This window comes from Gigantopelta aegis, chromosome 5, assembly GCF_016097555.1.
Source record: "Gigantopelta aegis isolate Gae_Host chromosome 5, Gae_host_genome, whole genome shotgun sequence".
Lineage (NCBI taxonomy): Eukaryota > Metazoa > Mollusca > Gastropoda > Neomphalida > Peltospiridae > Gigantopelta > Gigantopelta aegis.
In genome coordinates, this window is record NC_054703.1 from 7,654,435 (window position 1) to 7,674,972 (window position 20,538).

Genomic DNA, 20,538 nt, shown 5'->3' on the forward strand with positions numbered 1-20,538 from the left:
AAAATTTACAACTGCCAAATTAAGTCAGTGGCGGAGCTCAGGCATCGTGCCGTCATTCACCAAAGTCGCCAATTTGTGAAGACAAAAAAAAAAAAACAGAAAAGTTTGAAATTTGTTTTTTTGAAATATTTTTCAAAATCTTTGAGCTAGCCATGAGTGGGGGTTAAATACAGGTTTATTAGTTAATAGTTTATTAGTTAATGTTCTTGTATCCAGTTGTGGTTTGTACGTATGATAGGGTTTCGTGTTCAGTGTATTTTGATGCACAAGTCGTAAAGTATTTGTTGGTACGTGTATTTGTATGGTGATGGCATGGACAGGGTTCATTTCCAGTGTATTTACTACAGAGGTTGGTTTTTCTCGTGCATTTTCAATTCCGCACTAGTTATTATATTCTTTGCTTTGTTTGCACACCATAATATATTCAGTATGTATGTGGTAGGAATATAAATGAGAACAAAAATGTAAGCCTAACTCATTTAATAATTCAATTGAATTTTCTGAGTAGATTTTTTATAAGGCTTTGAAAATGAAGTAAAACCTACAATTTTAGTTTCTTTATAACCTATATGTAGATCCTATATAACTTTAAATAAAAATAATAAATTTAAAAAAAAGTTAATTTGTTGCAAAATGATTATGATAAAAAGATGTATGCACATCGGATTAATTTTAGTTATCTTCTTTTCTAATTATGTAAATCTGTGTTAATTACCTTCTTTTCTAATTATGTAAATCTGTGTTAATTTCAACTCCTGAATTCTTCATCTGCATACATATTTAATTTTATTTTTGGTAGGCAATACATTAGTTAGGTTTCTAGATACATGTGTAATGTACATAATCTGTTTGGCTATATAAATATTTTATTTAATTTTTTAAAGTAGATTAGAATTTTAAACTATTTGTTTTGAGATATTATTGTCAAGATGCATAAATAAATAGATCTCATGAATATTAAATAGAGCACATGAAAGAGTGATTATTATTGTCAAGATACATAAATAAATAGATCTCATGAATATTAAATAGAACACATGAAAGAGGGATTATTATTGTCAAGATGCATAAATAAATAGATCTCATGAATATTAAGTAGAGTACTTGAAAGAGGGATTATTATTGTCAAGATACATAAATAAATATATCTCATGAATATTAAGCAGAACACTTGAAAGAGGGATTATTATTGTCAAGATGCATAAATAAATAGATCTCATGAATATTAAGTAGAGTACTTGAAAGAGGGATTATTATTGTCAAGATACATAAATAAATATATCTCATGAATATTAAATAGAACACTTGAAAGAGGGATTATTATTGTCAAGATGCATAAATAAATAGATCTCATGAATATTAAGTAGAGTACTTGAAAGAGGGATTATTATTGTCAAGATGCATAAATAAATATAATTAGCATATTACGTAGAGCATTGGAAATCTAGCTAGGGGCAATTTTATTGTTTTGGTTAAGCATACTTAATGGTTCTCAGTTAAAACATACTATAGTCAATTAAATACATGAAATAAATAAATGAATAAATAAATAAATAAATAAACATATAAACATATAAATATATATACAAATGTATATATATATACTGTATATAAATAAATAAATATTTTTTGTTCAAGATAAGCCAAATTAACTTGTAGCAGAAAAAATTATGATAAAAATATTATTGTTGTCAATAATCATCTATAAATAGACATCATGAATATTAAACAGCACTGGAATGGGGCAGTATTACTTTCCAGCACTAACAACCATCTTGTCAATTCTGTGCAGCATTTTGGCACTACTTTTTGATGTATTCCTACTCACAATGCAATCTGACCCTGTGCATACCCCACTGGCTGTAAACACGACATTGCAATGCATTATTGTTCTGTTACCTCAAGCCATGATTTATCAAGACTTAGAGAGAATAGTCCACCATTACCAATGATCTTGACTCTAGCTTCTAACAGGAACTTATACAGAGTTTCCAGTGTTAAAATGATTTAATCTGTGACAAGAACCTTCAGTGTTTGAATTATATAATTTGAAAAAAGGTTCAGTGTTCAAATAATATAATTTAAAGAGACTTCAGTGTTCAAATAGTATAATTTAAAGAAATGTCATTTTTCAAATAATATAATTTGAAAAAAAAGAAGTATAAATGTTTAAATAATATAATTTGAATAATTTGGAGAAATTTCAGTATTCAGATAATATAATTTGAATAAATTTCAGTTTCAAATAATATTTGAAAACAATTTCAGTGTTCATAGTTTAAAGAAACTTCAGTGTTCCAAAAATAAAACCTTGAAAGCAATTTCATTGTCTCAATTTTTATTCATATAATATAATTAGTAGAGAAACATAATTATTTTGAAAATATTTGTTAAAAAAAACCCTTCAAAATTCAGATAATACGATTTTGAAAGCTTACTTGATACAATTATCCAAATTAAAATATCAGTTAATCCAAACTAAAATGTCTGCTAGTAAAGGTAAAAATATTTTCATTTAATAATGCTGTAAATTTTGATAAAAAAAGCCCAATATTTGGTATTTTAACTTGAGAAAAACAGACCAATTTAAATTTTAAAAAACCCCACATTTTAAATTATGACAGAAAAATAAGCAAACCAATGACCCCAAAATCTAATCAGCAATGTCAAAAACATCCCTTCAAAACTAAATTACCAGGAATGTAAAAAAAAACATCCCTTCAAACCTAAATTATGATTAACAAACTCCTAACAGGAGTTCATTAAATAAACTTGCAACTTGGAATTGATGTAAAGAAAATAGTATCAATAATACCAGTTATTAAAATAGTCTTGATATTCTGTCCAGTGTCCAGCTACTGGCCTTGCCAGAGACTGGACGTGGAATGGACGTGCCTGAACCTCTTTTGGACATAGGCACGTTATAATAAGTTGAATAAAGTAAGAGTAGCAGCTAAAATAGTCTTGATATGTTATGGTGTGCCTTGATCTGCTGTTCTGTTTCTCACACATAGCCTCACTTACATTTCAGTTTCAAAGGGTTTTCACGACTACGAATGCACAATAAAGGCGGTTCACCCGTAGCCTTTGTAGAGTTCCAGGTCAGTTCCCACTTTTATACCCAACCCTGCTTTGAATAGGATTATTAAACGTGTATATTCCTCTGCTAACATAATATGTATATTATCAGGGTTTGGTTTTTTTGCTACATAGAGGATACTCCCCAAATGTCTTGTGATATTATAATTTATCAGCAATTGCTGATAAAAGTATGAAACCCGAGGCTTGTCGAGGATTTTATACTTTTATCAACGAGTGCTGATAAATTATGATATCGCAAGACATCAGGAGGGGTATTCTTTTTATCATCCATTATCATTCTTTTCATTTGCGACAGTTGTAAACAATGTTAGTAATGTGGGTTGAATGTCAGCGGTAGACTCGTTAACTAGCAGAACGGCAGTGGCGTGACGTCACTAATGGTAGGTTTAGCACTGAAACAATCACAGTGACATAACAAAACATTGTCTTGTGATTACAATTTGACCAATCAAGATTATAGTGCCAGCGATATCTGCTACAAAAGCCTTTAATGGATGATAAAGTTGATTATTGCATCAGAAGCGAACCAATGAAATGTAACTCTGTAATGAATAATGCTAAAAACTCCTGTAATAACAAGTTAAGTTTTAACTCCATACCAACTCTCTCGGGGCCAGTGGTATAGTGTTCACTTGATGCATGATCAGTCCAGGATCGATCCCCATCGGTGGACTCATTGGGCTATTTTTTGTTGCAGCCAGTGCTCCACAACTGGTGTAACAAAGGCCATGGTATGTACTATCCTGTCTGTGGGATGGTGCATATAAAACATACCTTGCTGCTAATTGAAAAGAGTGACAGCGAGTTTCCTCTTTCAACATCTGTGTTTTCCTTAATCATATGTTTGACACCATATAACCATAAATAAAAGGTGTTGAGTGCATCGTTAACTAAAAAACATTTCCTTCCTTCGATACCAAATCTCATGACATTAAAACAAAATTGATGTAAAAAAAAATACAAAAAACATTTTTACCATCGCATTGCATACATTAAATCTCCCTTTTGATACAGGGATGGAGGCAGCAATTGGAACAGCCAAGGTAAACTCATTATATATGCAGTCTCCATGTATTGCATATTGATTACTAGCTGTGATTACAAACCTTGGCTGTTCCAGAATTTGCCTTCACCCCTTGAATTAAAAATGAGATTTATCCTATACAATTTGAGGATAATTTGTTAAGAAACTGTTTTTTTATTTACATGATTTGATTTTTAATATGAGAATTGGTATGGAGCTACAATTTAATGTTTTTATGTGAGTTTTAGCATTAATTGACAAACTAACATTATTCATTAAAGAGTTACAGGTCATTTCATTGGTTGTTGGCTTAAACAGACTATAAAACCAACAGTTATAGACCTTGAAAAAACCCCGTGATAAAATTGTGTTAAACTGCAATGCCATAATGTTTCACATTCTGTTTATATATTCTCTGCAAAACATTTCTAAGTTGTGAGGTTGTAAATATGTTCTAACTGTTCTGACCACTCCTCCCCTTTTGATATGTACTACTGACCACCTTCTTTGTACATAACATGATACTGCAATTTCGTACTGCACGAATCTTTTTGCACTCATGTCCAGTCGACTATCGTAAATTCACATTGTGCTAAATATTGCATAACAAAGATGCATTCCATAAATACAACAGCAAGGAAAGCTGTCATCTGTGTAATTTAACATATAAGTGGCCATGTATATAGCCTCTACTATTGGGAGTTGGTTATCTATACACATCAGTCAGGATTGCCCACCATACCAAATATAAAAAATGTTTTTGCATGATTAGCATGGGTTACATCGACATCCAGTGTCAGTGTAATTTCATAGAGGAATATGCACCTTTAATTGTTTTACATATTTTATGCCATACGTGCCTTCTCTGTTTAAAACTGTATGTATTTTAATGCACTAATCAGTTTGTTGTGTTCTGTAGAGACGTGTAACAGATATTTTGTGAAATGGAATGTAACAAGAACTTGACAGACAGAACTGGTTACGTCTACTTGTTAAGAAAACGACAGTAGTTCACAATTGTTTTCTTTTTCTGAAAGTAGTTACCATTTGATGTATGTTCCTATAATAGGAGGAATGAAACACTATATATAATAATTTGAGTAAATAAATAAAATTTCTTCTGTTCGAAATATTCGTCTTTAAAACTTTTCTCAATATGGTAATCTGAGGCAGGATTTTGCTCAGTTGACTGAGGGCTCACCTGGTATTTTAGGTTGAAAGATTGAATCCCTGGTACATCAAAGGTCGTGTCATGTGCTATCCTGTCTGCAGGAAAACGCATATAAAAGATTCCTTGCTGCTGATTAATGGAAATTTTTTAGTGGATTATCTCTCAACACTGTCAGGATTTCCTAATGTTTGACATCCAATAGCTGATAATAAATTAATCAGGGTGCTCTACTAATGTCATTAAATAAAACAAAGTTTTAACTGTATTTTCAGATTTTTGAGATTTTGTTTTTATTTTAATGTGGCAGTGATAAAAAATGTCCATATTTATTTGGCATTCTGGATTTTTTATGATCTGTACATTTTCTGTTTTTTTCCGCTGTTTGTCCAAAAAAAGTCATATTCTCCCTCAAAAACTATTTAGTTGATACTTTGAAACATTCTGAATGGGGTCACCATTTTAGGCCATCGTGCAATCATAATGTAAGTGCTAATCTGTTTTATTTAATGACGCACTCAACACATTTTATTTATGGTTATATGGTGTCAGACATATGGTTAAGGACCACACAGATATTGAGAGAGGAAACCCACTCACCACTTCATGGGCTACTCTTTCCAATTAGTAGCAAGGGATCTTTTATGTGCACCATCCCACAGACAAGGTAGTACATACCACAGCCTTTGATATACCAGTCGTGGTGTACTGGCTGGAACGAGAAATAGCCCAATGGGTCCACCGACGGGGATCGATCCCATACTGACAGCACATCGATCAAACGCTGTACCACTGGGCTACGTCCAGCCCCCAATACTAACTATGCACCACTATTAAGATTTCTGGACTTTCTGACGTAACCCACTTCCATCTCTGGACTTTCTGACGTAACCCACTTCCTTCTCTGGACTTTCTGACGTAAACCCACTTCCATCTCTGGACTTTCTGACGTAACCCACTTCCATCTCTGGACTTTCTGACGTAACCCACTTCCATCTCTGGACTTTCTGACGTAACCCACTTCCATCTCTGGACTTTCTGATGTAACCCACTTCCATTTCTGGACTTTCTGACGTAACCCACTTCCATCTCTGGACTTTGGACCTAACTATAGTTCTGTATGTCAGCCTTCAGTATGTTTGTAAAGCGTGCTATATATTGTGTTGTATTACACCAAATGCTGCTTCTATGCTGGCTGTGCACTGTATACACATATAATAAAGGTTAACCGTATAACTAAATTATCAACTATGAGATACATGTTTTAGATCTATTGTTCATGGCGGGATGTAGCCCAGTGGTAAAACGCTTGCCTGATGCCCTTTTTGTTCTAGGATTGATCCCCATTGGGCTATTTTCTTGCTCACGCCAATGCACCCTGACTGATATATAAATTCTGTGGTATGTGTTGTCCTGTCTGTGGGATGGTGTATATAAAAAACTCTTGCTACTAATGGAAAAAGTTGCAGGTTTCCTCTCTAAGACTATATGTCAAAGTTACGAAATGGTTGATATTCAATAGCTGATGATTAATAAATGATTGTTTTCTAGTGGGTTTGTTAAACAAAAGAAAATTCATTAACTTTCAAATCTATTTTACTGTATACTTTGTATTGCCAATAATGATTAAAAAGTGTTATTGCTACTTTTGCTTTCTCGTAAGTATAACAGTACTCTGATTTGAAGACAAACTCGATTCGAGTCACCGGAAAGGATTCACAGTTTATTTACAAAGAATTGAACTTCTGCACGCACACAGCAAAGACAATAAAATGAAATAACAACTCTTTGCTATGGGCAAAATGGTCAGTAACTGGAATATTAGTTGTTACCTAGTTCCAGCCTTATGTGTACAGTGCAAGTTGTACAGGATACGAAGTAGAAAGAAATAGAAAGTCGTGGAGCGGAGCAGTGGAAAGAATGTCTTGTACCAAATTACAGTAGTGAATGTCACGTGGTCACAAAACAGTGACCACTTCACAATAAACTATACCAATTGGTCTAAACACCCGCACAGACAATTCGCCCCAATTGTTGGTGGGAAACATCACCTTTTTTTTTTAATTAGTAAGTAAAATAAAAAAGACAGATCACCCTTTAGACTGGTAGTTTTTTAACTCGCATTTAGCGAGCTGGCGAGTACTTTCTGCACCACTGTAGCTCTTCTATAGGAGGACTGCCACTCCCATGGGATCCTTTACTGGACAGTAAATACATCCTTCCTGCACTGCACCTCACTTGCTTTTTAGCTAAAATTCATTGGTGTTTTTCTTTGTGTTTCTTTGTCCAGGATGTAACTCAGGCTGCCACTGTGATGAATCGCCTTCAAGGTTTTGTTCTCCTCTCCTCTGACCGGGGAGGACTCCGAATAGAATATGCAAAAAACAAAATGGGTGAAGTGGTGAGTGGAGTTTAGCCCTATCTCAAAGATCCAACAAGTAAGGATTATATACATTACTTGCATTGTCAAACATCCACATGCTAAATAATTGATGCTTCTTTAGTGCTTGTTTCGTGCTTGCAGTTCACATATACTTCACATGCATTAGACTGTTAAAAAGTTATATATTATACTTCACATATTTTAGATTGTCAAAGAAATCATTACTTACATTGTCAAACTTGGAGGTGCTAAATATTTGATACTTCTGTAGTGCTTGTTTCATGCATTATGCACATGCATTATACTGTTTGAGAAATAAATGTATGCATTACATATATACTTGTATATGTCACGTGCATTACTTACATACTTGTATATGTCACATGCATTACATATATACTTGTATATGTCACATGCATTACATATATACCTGTATATGTCACATGCATTACATATATACTAGTATATGTCAAATGCATTACATATATACTTGTATATGTCACATGCATTACATATATACTTGTATATGTCAAACGCATTACATACTTGTATATGTCAAACGCATTACATACTTGTATATGTCAAATGCATTACATATATACTTGTATATGTCACATGCATTACATATATATTTGTATATGTCACATGCATTACATATATACTTGTATATGTCAAACGCATTACATACCTGTATATGTCACATGCATTACATATATTACTGTATATGTCACATGCATTACATATATACCTGTATGTCACATGCATTATATATATACTTGTATATGTCAAATGCATGACATATATACTTGTATATGTCACATGCATTACATATATACTTGTATATGTCAAACGCATTACATACCTGTATATGTCACATGAATTACATATATACCTGTAAATGTCACATGCATTACATATATTACTGTATATGTCACATGCATTACATATATACCTGTATATGTCACATGCATTACATATATACTTGTATATGTCAAACGCATTACATACCTGTATATGTCACATGCATTACATATATACTTGTATATGACACATGCATTACATATATACTTGTATATATACCTGTATATGTCACATGCATTACATATATACCTGTATATGTCACATGCATTACATATATACTTCTGTGTGTCAAATGCATTACATATCTGTATATGTCACATGCATTACATATATACTTCTGTATGTCAAATGCATTACATACCTGTATATGTCACATGCATTACATATATACTTGTATATATACCTGTATATGTCACATGCATTACATATATACTTGTATATGTCACATGCATTACACATATACCTGTATATGTCACATGCATTACATATATACCTGTATATGTCACATGCATTACATATATACCTGTATATGTCACATGCATTACATATATTACTGTATATGTCACATGCATTACATATATTACTGTATATGTCACACGCATTACATATATACCTGTATATGTCACATGCATTACATATATACTCGTATATGTCAAATGCATTACATATATGGTCGTATATGTCACATGCATTACACATATACTTGTATATGTCACATGTATTACATATATACTTGTATATGTCAAATGCATTACATACCTGTATATGTCACATGCATTACATATATACTTGTATATGTCACATGCATTACATATATACTTGTACATATACCTGTATATGTCACATGCATTACATATATACCTGTATATGTCACACGCATTACATATATACTTCTATATGTCAAATGCATTACATACCTGTATATGTCACATGCATTACATATATAGCTGTATATGTCACATGCATTACATATATACCTGTATATGTCACATACATTACATATATACCTGTATATGTCACATGCATTACATCTATACCTGTATATGTCACATGCATTACATATATACCTGTATATGTCACATGCATTACATATATACTTGTATATGTCAAATGCATTACACATATACCTGTATATGTCACATGCATTACATATATATATACTTGTATATGTTACATGCATTACATATATACCTGTATGTCACATGCATTACATATATACTTGTATATATACTTGTATATGTCACATGCATTACATATATACCTGTATATGTCAAATGCATTACATATATACCTGTATATGTCACATGCATTACATATATATACTTGTATATGTCACATGCATTACATATATACTTGTATATGTTACATGCATTACATATATACCTGTATGTCACATGCATTACATATATACTTGTATATATACTTGTATATGTCACATGCATTACATATATACCTGTATATGTCACATGCATTACATATATTCTTGTATATGTCACATGCATTACATATATACTTGTATACATGTATGTCAAAAGCATTACATATATACTTGTATATGTCAAATGCATTACATATATACCTGTATATGTCACATGCATTACATATATACCTGTATATGTCAAATGCATTACATATATACCTGTATATGTCACATGCATTACATATATACCTGTATATGTCACATGCATTACATATATACTTGTATATGTCACATGCATTACATATATACCTGTATATGTCACATGCATTACATATATACCTGTATATGTCACATGCATTACATATATACCTGTATATGTCACATGCATTACATATATATCTGTATATGTCACATGCATTACATATATACCTGTATATGTCAAATGCATTACATATATACCTGTATATATCACATGCATTACATCATGTCACATGCATTACATATATACTTGTATATGTTACATGCATTACATATATACCTGTATGTCACATGCATTACATATATTCTTGTATATGTCACATGCATTACATATATACTTGTATACATGTATGTCAAATGCATTACATATATACCTGTATATGTCACATGCATTACATATATACCTGTATATGTCAAATGCATTACATATATACCTGTATATGTCACATGCATTACATATATACTTGTATATGTCACATGCAATACATATATACCTGTATGTCACATGCATTACATATATACCTGTATATGTCACATGCATTACATATATACTTGTATATGTCACATGCATTACATATATACTTGTATATGTCACATGCATTACATATATACCTGTATATGTCACATGCATTACATATATACTTGTATATGTCAAATGCATCACATACCTGTATATGTCACATGCATTACATATATACTTGTATATGTCACATGCATTACATATATACTTGTATATATACCTGTATATGTCACAGGCATTACATATATACCTGTATATGTCACATGCATTACATATATACTTCTATATGTCAAATGCATTACATACCTGTATATGTCACGTGCATTACATATATACCTGTATATGTCACATGCATTACATATATACCTGTATATGTCACATGCATTACATATATACTTCTATATGTCAAATGCATTACATACCTGTATATGTCACGTGCATTACATATATACCTGTATATGTCACATGCATTACATATATACCTGTATATGTCACATACATTACATATATACCTGTATATGTCACATGCATTACATATATAACTGTATATGTCACATGCATTACATATATACCTGTATATGTCACTTGCATTACATATATACCTGTATATGTCAAATGCATTACATATATACCTGTATATATCACATGCATTACATCATGTCACATGCATTACATATATACTTGTATATGTTACATGCATTACATATATACCTGTATGTCACATGCATTACATATATTCTTGTATATGTCACATGCATTACATATATACTTGTATACATGTATGTCAAATGCATTACATATACACTTGTATATGTCAAATGCATTACATATATACCTGTATATGTCACATGCATTACATATATACCTGTATATGTCAAATGCATTACATATATACCTGTATATGTCACATGCATTACATATATACTTGTATATGTCACATGCAATACATATATACCTGTATGTCACATGCATTACATATATACCTGTATATGTCACATGCATTACATATATTCTTGTATATGTCACATGCATTACATATATACTTGTATACATGTATGTCAAATGCATTACATATATACTTGTATATGTCACGTGCATTACATATATACCTGTATATGTCAAATGCATTACATATATACCTGTATATGTCACATGCATTACATATATACTTGTATATGTCACATGCATTACATATATACTTGTATATGTCACATGCATTACATATATACCTGTATATGTCACATGCATTACATATATACCTGTATATGTCACATGCATTACATATATTACTGTATATGTCACATGCATTACATATATACCTGTATATGTCACATGCATTACATATATACTCGTATATGTCAAATGCATTACATATATGCTCGTATATGTCACATGCGTTACACATATACTTGTATATGTCACATGCATTACATATATACTTGTATATGTCACATGCATTACATATATACCTGTATATGTCAAATGCATTACATATATACTTGTATATGTCACATGCATTACATATATACTTGTATATGTCACATGCATTACATATATACCTGTATATGTCACATGCATTACATATATACTTGTATATGTCAAATGCATCACATACCTGTATATGTCACATGCATTACATATATACTTGTATATGTCACATGCATTACATATATACTTGTATATATACCTGTATATGTCACATGCATTACATATATACCAGTATATGTCACATGCATTACATATATACTTCTATATGTCAAATGCATTACATACCTGTATATGTCACATGCATTACATATATACCTGTATATGTCACATGGATTACATATATACCTGTATATGTCACATACATTACATATATACCTGTATATGTCACATGCATTACATATATATCTGTATATGTCACATGCATTACATATATACCTGTATATGTCAAATGCATTACATATATACCTGTATATATCACATGCATTACATCATGTCACATGCATTACATATATACTTGTATATGTTACATGCATTACATATATACCTGTATGTCACATGCATTACATATATTCTTGTATATGTCACATGCATTACATATATACTTGTATACATGTATGTCAAATGCATTACATATATACCTGTATATGTCACATGCATTACATATATACCTGTATATGTCAAATGCATTACATATATACCTGTATATGTCACATGCATTACATATATACTTGTATATGTCACATGCAATACATATATACCTGTATGTCACATGCATTACATATATACCTGTATATGTCACATGCATTACATATATTCTTGTATATGTCACATGCATTACATATATACTTGTATACATGTATGTCAAATGCATTACATATATACTTGTATATGTCACGTGCATTACATATATACCTGTATATGTCAAATGCATTATATATATACCTGTATATGTCACATGCATTACATATATACTTGTATATGTCACATGCATTACATATATACTTGTATATGTCACATGCATTACATATATACCTGTATATGTCAAATGCATTACATATATACCTGTATATGTCACATGCATTACATATATACTTGTATATGCCACATGCATTACATATTATACTTCACACATTTTAGACTCAGAAATATTTTTTGTTTGCAGTTCACATATACTTTGTATTCATTAATTAGACTGCTGAGAAATCAGTGCTTGAAGTTCACATATACTTCACATATTTTACACTGCTGAGAAATCTGTGTTCACATATACTTCACATATTTTACCTTAGTTTGACACACAATAGCCAATGTATTTCATTAAACATTCATTCATTCATTCATTCATTCATTCTATAATATTTTGTAGAACATGCATGGCTATAATTATTAAATATAGTTTTATAATCTTTCGTAAAATATTTGCATTTCTCTTCAAGTAGAAGTTGCCATTATTCAGTTTATAGATAGCTCTTATGTATATGCATCCTTTCAGTAGTTTTACAATGCTCTGTAGATTCAGTACATTCATAGCAAGACCTTTATTACTTGCTGTTTCTTAAAGGGGCAGTCCTAATTTTGTAACCACACATGCATTGTAAAATCTTTACAACTAGCAGAGCTTTTTACATTACTGAAATGAGAATTCCTTGCTTAGAATATCAGTATATGTAAAATTCTACATGTTTAGAACTTTCTCTGTGCTTGTAATATATATATATATATATGAATTTTATTTCCTACTCAATTTTAACTTTAAAAAATACATATGAAATTACTTGGAGGAAAATTTCAAGTTGAATTGACTATGGTTTTGGGCTCGTCCCTCTGGCATGGCTGGTGAGATGGCCTGGAATGGATAAATTAACTTTAGTGGGCCAGTATTGGTGAAAAAGGACCTACTTGTACATGTAAATAGAAAGATTTCTATTACCAGCCAATTTGAACTACAAACATTACTAACCTCCCTCCACTCCAGCAATTTGATGATATCTAGAATAACCCGAACAATGAACGTTGATGCCATAATAAAATGGAATCTTATTAGAACATTTTTATTAATGTTGAAACAAATAAATATTACCATACTTTTTTCCTCCATCTAAAGGTTTTTGACTTCTGAAAGATGAATGGGGTAAATAGTTCAGTTTTGTGTTTGTTTTTCCTCCACTGTTACATTTCAGTCAGTATACAGTAATACAAAAGGCAAATTCATGTGAATGGATAAACAATCATGAACAAAATTAAATATTGGTTTTAGTTTTTATTGTACACAACTGTGTATTTCTGGGGCCTAATTCACAAAGCTCTCATAAGCTCCATTAAGCTCTCATAAGCTCCATTAAGCTCTATTTAGCTCTAGTAAGCTCTATTAAGCTCCATTAAGCTGTCTTGAGTTCTGTTAACCTCTTAAGCTCTATTAAGATCTCTTAAGCTCCATTAAGCTCCATTAAGGTGTCTGGAGCTCTATTAAACTCTTAAGCTCCATTAAGCTCTCTTAAGCTCCATTAAGCTCCATTAAGTTGTCTTGATCTCCATTAAACTTTTAAGCTCTATTAAGCTCCATTAAGTTCTCTTAAGCTCCCTTAAACTCTGTTAAGCTCCATTAAGCTCTTGTAAGCCATATCACATTGTCCTTGCAAGTCTTTTTGCATTGCACTGTGAATTAAAAATTCAAGTTAAAGCTGGAGCACATTAATGTATTAATCATAGGCTATTCAATGTCATACATTTGGATCTATATCCTTGTCGGTGGCCCCATTGGGCTATTTCTCGTTCCAGCCAGTGCATCATGACTGGTATATCAAAGGCCATCGTATGTGTTGTCCTGTCTGTGGGACGGTGTATGTAAAAGATCTCTGCTGCTAATGGAAAACTGTAGCAGGTGTCCTCTCTGAGACCATATGTCAAAATGACCAAATGTTTAACATCCAACAGCTGATGATTAATAAATCAATGTGCTCTAGTGGTGTCGTTAAACAAAACAAAATTATAGTCTTAGAGACGAAAGCCTGCTACATGTTGCCACTAGTAGCAATGGATGTTTTATATGCACCATCCCACCGACAGTTGTGAGAGTTTTGTGAGCCAGGTTTCTTAAATTCTTTAATATTAGATTTCCCCACCAATTTACCTCTGTTTATACTCTTCTTTTAGTTGGGGTCAGGTGCCTGTGGGTTGATAAAAAAATACCTTTTTCAGTTTTACTGATCAACCTACATTTATTTCATTTAAACTTATTTTCATGCTTATATCCAATTATGGTTCAAGCACACTGTCCTGGGCACACATCTCAGCTATCTGGGCTGTCTATCCAAGAAAGTGGGTTAGTGAATAATGGATAAAAAGAGGGTACATTGTGGTTGTACACCTACCCATTGAGTCGTCAGAACTCGCTCTGGGTGGGAGCAGGTGGTACCGGGCTGCAAACCCAGTACCTACCAGCCGTATATCTGATAAGTTAACTGCAACACCACTGAGGCAGGTCATCAACCTACATGCATGATGCATTGTCAAACTAAAAAGAGAAACCTGGGTTGTTTGGGGTTAAGACATTGAGCAGTTGGGTTTTCATTATAAAATTATGAGTTTATATTGTTATGGCAACATAAAATTCTTTAATTATTTGCCATTTGCCATTGAATTTGCCTATCTCATGAATTACCCCATCTAGCCAGTTTGGTGTACAGTCTAACATTACCAATATATCCTAACAATTGGCTGATCGTTTGTCATGTGACCGACGTGTGTTGCTAATAATGATTGGCTGATTGTTTGTCATGTGACCAACATATGTTGCTATTAATGATCGGCTGATCATTTGTCATGTGACCAACATGTGTTGCTAATAATGATTGGCTGATTGTTTGTCATATGTCCAACATGTGTTGCTAATAATGATTGGCTGATCGTTTGTCATGTGACTGACATGTGTTCCTAATAATGATTGGTTGCTGCATGGCTGTTTTACTAACAAACTAATTCCACTGTGGCATTCATTCTTAAATTTTTGATGTGATTTAAAAATCTTAAGTTTTCTGTCTTAGGTCAGTGTAAAAATGTGTTGCTCAGAGTGAAGAGTACCATATATGTTCGCCTGTAAGTCGATCTCGGCTATAAGTCGAGTCCCTAATTTCAAGCCCTGAAAACTTATTTTTTTATTGACCCGTTTATAAGTCGACCCATGAAAAACAACTTATAAATATTGAAGTATTTCTTATTTTCAGAACATGAGAACAATAATGTACAATATTTGAACAAAAGAAAATTATTTTACAAACTTCGGTTTTCACGTTTTGTACATCGCAAACAAGTAACATAGCATCAAAACGAAATATTCCCTTAGTAGATAGTGAAAGCTGTTTGGCTGTTACCGTATGGCACTGTACAGCATGGTTTTGTGCACAGACAACAACTTTATTTATAAACACTGGCAACAGATCACTACAAATACAATAAAACTGAAAGTATCAGTTAATCACATATTTTGCCGCCATATTACTACATGTAAGGAGGATAACTCTGGAAAGTACACTGGTTTTTATGTATGTCCCTATTACTCTAGTGAACTGCAGATATATCAGTCTAAGCTGTTTTAAGGGTCAGCTCAGTAATATTCATGAAGTTAATCACCGACAAAACATTGTTTGAACAACCATTAATGCCAGTGACCAGATTTCAAAATAAAATCAGGCAACAGGTAGTTAGTATTGTTTACATTTTTGCTATTAGTGATGACTGTTATTTTAACTAAGTGGACTGTTCTATTGGCATGTGAGTGAGATCGCACGCCTTTTTGCACAACCAAAACCGTTCTAATGCCCCCAAAAAAAGGTTACAAACAAATAAATGTGTCAAATTAACATATTTGAGTATAAATACAGGGCATACTTCAACAATAAAACTTGTAAAATAATCCCCAAAATGGTAATATTTTTGGGTGAATTTTTTTTACCCTCTTATAAGTCGACCCCTCAAGTTATAAAATAATTTTTGGGTGAAAAAAATTTGACTTATAGGCGAAGATATACGGTATATGACTCTTAGCTGTTTTCCCTTATAGCCTTAAGCTATTTCAAGGCAGGATTTTCTGTAATTTTATAAAATTGAAATAGTCTTTATTAGAAATTAAAACATATTGATTATAGATTATGGTAGTCCAAATCCCATGGCTAGCGATATTCAACGTTGGGCTATTAAATAACTAACAGTACCATACCCAACGGCTAGTTAAAACAAAAGTTGTCAAATGCTGTATTTTAGTCTATTTTTTAAATATGAATATCCTGTAACCCACCCCCACCCACCCCCCACCCCAATCTTAGTGTTTTAAGCTCCTTCTTTAGGGGACATCTGATTATTACTATTAATTAGTAAAACTGTATTTATTTAAAGTAAAGTAGGGCTAGTGGATTTTTAATAGTGGCTAGTAAATTTCTAAAATTACTGATCCCATGGCTAGTGAATTTTATAAAAATTCTAGAAGTCCTGACATATACATAGCATCATCTTCTACAAAAATTTAGTTTGGTCTGGTTTTAACTTCACTTTATCATAAAGTTATATGTTTAACTATGTTTATTACTGAAATTTGAAATATGAAGCTACAGGCATGGTCTGTTTTGAGCAAAATTCACTTTAAATCCTTTGAATGTTAAAATTAAGTAACAGAATAAATACGTTAAAAAATTTGAGCCGAATTTTACGAAGCCTGTTTTTTGTTAACCACGGGTGTTTAAGCATTGTAAATTCGGTCCTTAGTGTAACGTGTAATAGATCAGTTAATCCCACCCACCCCAAACCCTTTTTCTGTCCTGGATGGAGGAACCGGTATGGGCAGACACCTGCGCCTATGACAGGCGTGCGCTACAACAGCTTGTTCTGAATGAGCACGTTAAACCCTATGATCCTATTTTTAAAAGAATTGCCATGGGTGAAACAATCCACCAATGGCAATTTTGAGCCTGCCTATGGCAATTTTTAAAAAAGTGACATTTGCAGCAAATAAAAATTACTGAAAAGCTATATTGTTGTATTTAGATATCTTTTAAATGTGCCAATGTTATATATTGGCAGATAATGTACACCAGGTGTATACATTTTGCTATTGTTGAGGAGCTTTACCGACGGCACAAAAGTGCCATCAATGATGCTCTCTACCTACGGCAATTTATACCTTATTGACGGCAATTGCAGTCGGTACTGCTATTAAGTTTGAGCCCTGCGGACAGCCTCAGCACCAAGGAACAAATCCAGTGTGGAGAGGTTTCATTATGAATTTATTTGGGATTGAAATTTGTGTTTTTGTTTAGATTTCACATTTTTTATACTTCTGTTCATTTATACCCCTATATCTATTTGAAATAATATTTTTGTTTTCTTCCTTATTTTTCAGGGTAAAAAAGAAGAACTGTTATCTGTTATGAACAGTCCTCTTTCTATGATGTCGGTTTATTAGGATGTGAATCAAATGGGATAATGGACCATACAATGTGATATATTACAATCATAACTTATCAATCATGTGTTGTTATGGCAACAAAGTGTTTTAAAGTTGCCCTAACTCTCTTGTGTTCATTTTGATTGAAGAAAAAGAAGACTGTGCTTATCAAAGCTAGATATATATACAATTGTTTTCTTTTCCAGTGTATTATATATATATATATATATATATATATATATGTACATGTATATGACATTTTGTTTTTGGAATCTATTTGTTTTCGTATATGTATATTTGTTTCTATGTTTATAAGTGAGATTTTGAATATGTGGAGATGAAGATTTGTTGCTTGGCAAACTTTTATTACAAATTAAATAGATTTGAACAACATGATCATGTTTTAAGATACAAATATTTGAAACAGAGTTGTATTCATTTAAATGTAGATAATTTGATGATTTAAAGGGAGACAATTTCATCTTTAAAGGGAGGTAATAATCTAATTTAAAGGCAGGTAATATTCTAGTTTAAAGGGAGCTAATTTAATACATTTCAAAGAGAAATTCATGTTTTGAAGAACGACAATTTCATTGTGTCTCTATTTGTAGGCAATGGCATGGGATGAACTAAAATCTTTTTACATTTGTATCATCTTTCTTTTTCTCTCATATATTGTTGTAAGCTTCACATGCAGTGTTATGGTATTAAAAATGTGAATAGTAGCAATCATTTTGTTTCATAAAAAAATAAAAAAAAATAAAGTAAAAAGAGTATTGATCCCAGGGGCAGGTAACCTAGTAGACAGTAATATGATATATGGCAATAGATTTTTAATTAGTTATCCTTATTTCTGATTTTACATTTCTTCTTCATACAGGAAACTAAGAAAATAATTAAATTATTATTATTAAATAATTTTGGTTAAAAATATTTTGTTCTATTTTGGAATCATTTCTTTTTAATAATCTTTAATTACATTTAACTTCAATATTTTTTTTTTTATCCAGTTTGTAATTGCTGAATAACTAAAAACAAAAAAACAAAAAAACTGAAAATGTGTATGTCCAAAATAATGATTTTCTTGATAAAATATAGTGGACTCAGACATTTTCATGGTGCCCAAATAGTCTTTCAAATTTCTTTTTAACTGTCTGATTAGTTATCTGCCCCTACTGACATCTTGTTCCGTCCATTCTGTTAAAACATATCTGCAGTGACAGTAAAATGTGCTATCCCATAGTGCATTAGCCAAAACTTGGCCTTTCTTTGGTCCTGTTTTCCAAATAACAAAACACTGGAATGCAGCATTCATTTTATTCTGATTTTTTTTTTTTTTAATGATTTGGTACAAAATGACGTTTGTTTCATTTATATATTACAAATATTTTCCCACTTGTGACCTGCATGTTTAACAGTTTTGGTTACTATAGCTTTTGTTAAAATGTCAAATTACACATTACTTAAAAAAATTCTATTGAAATTCAGGTTTTTTGTTTTTTGGTTATGAGGAACAGGATTTAGCTCAGTCCATTGAGTGCTCATTTGAGGTGCTTGCATCGCAGGATCGAACTACCTCGGTGGATTCACTCAACTGACTGGGGTTTTCCTCATTCCAAAAAGTGCACCACAACTGATAAAAGGCCATGGTATGTGCTTTCCTGTCTGTGGGAAAGTGCATATAAAAGATTCCTTGCTGCATTAGGAAAAGTGCAGCAGGTTTCCTTTTATCACTACATGTCAGAATTTCCAAATGTTTGATATCCAATTGCCGATGATTGATTAATCAATGTGCTCTAGTGGTGTCGTTAAACAAAACATTGTTTTAATTTAATCATTTTCAAATCTTGTGCCATTCCAGTGTTTTAGTATTTGAGG

The 20,538-nt window shown here is 31.9% G+C and overlaps 1 protein-coding gene across 8 annotated transcripts in view; it reads left to right on the forward strand.

The window, feature by feature from the left end:
* LOC121373230 (protein couch potato-like) overlaps nucleotides 1–20,225 on the forward strand; it is a 237,592-nt gene extending 217,367 nt beyond the window's left edge. For 7 of the 8 annotated variants that reach the window (XM_041499719.1, XM_041499721.1, XM_041499722.1 and 4 more), the window contains 3 exons: nucleotides 3,032–3,101; nucleotides 7,585–7,732; nucleotides 18,616–20,225. In XM_041499719.1, coding sequence (XP_041355653.1) covers nucleotides 3,032–3,101; nucleotides 7,585–7,710 — 196 coding nt within the window. In that variant the 3' untranslated portion in view covers nucleotides 7,711–7,732; nucleotides 18,616–20,225. Of the gene's footprint in view, nucleotides 1–3,031; nucleotides 3,102–7,584; nucleotides 7,733–18,615 lie in introns of those variants that run through there. The other variant, XM_041499726.1, reaches the window with a different exon arrangement.
* The last annotated feature ends 313 nt before the right edge of the window (nucleotides 20,226–20,538 follow it).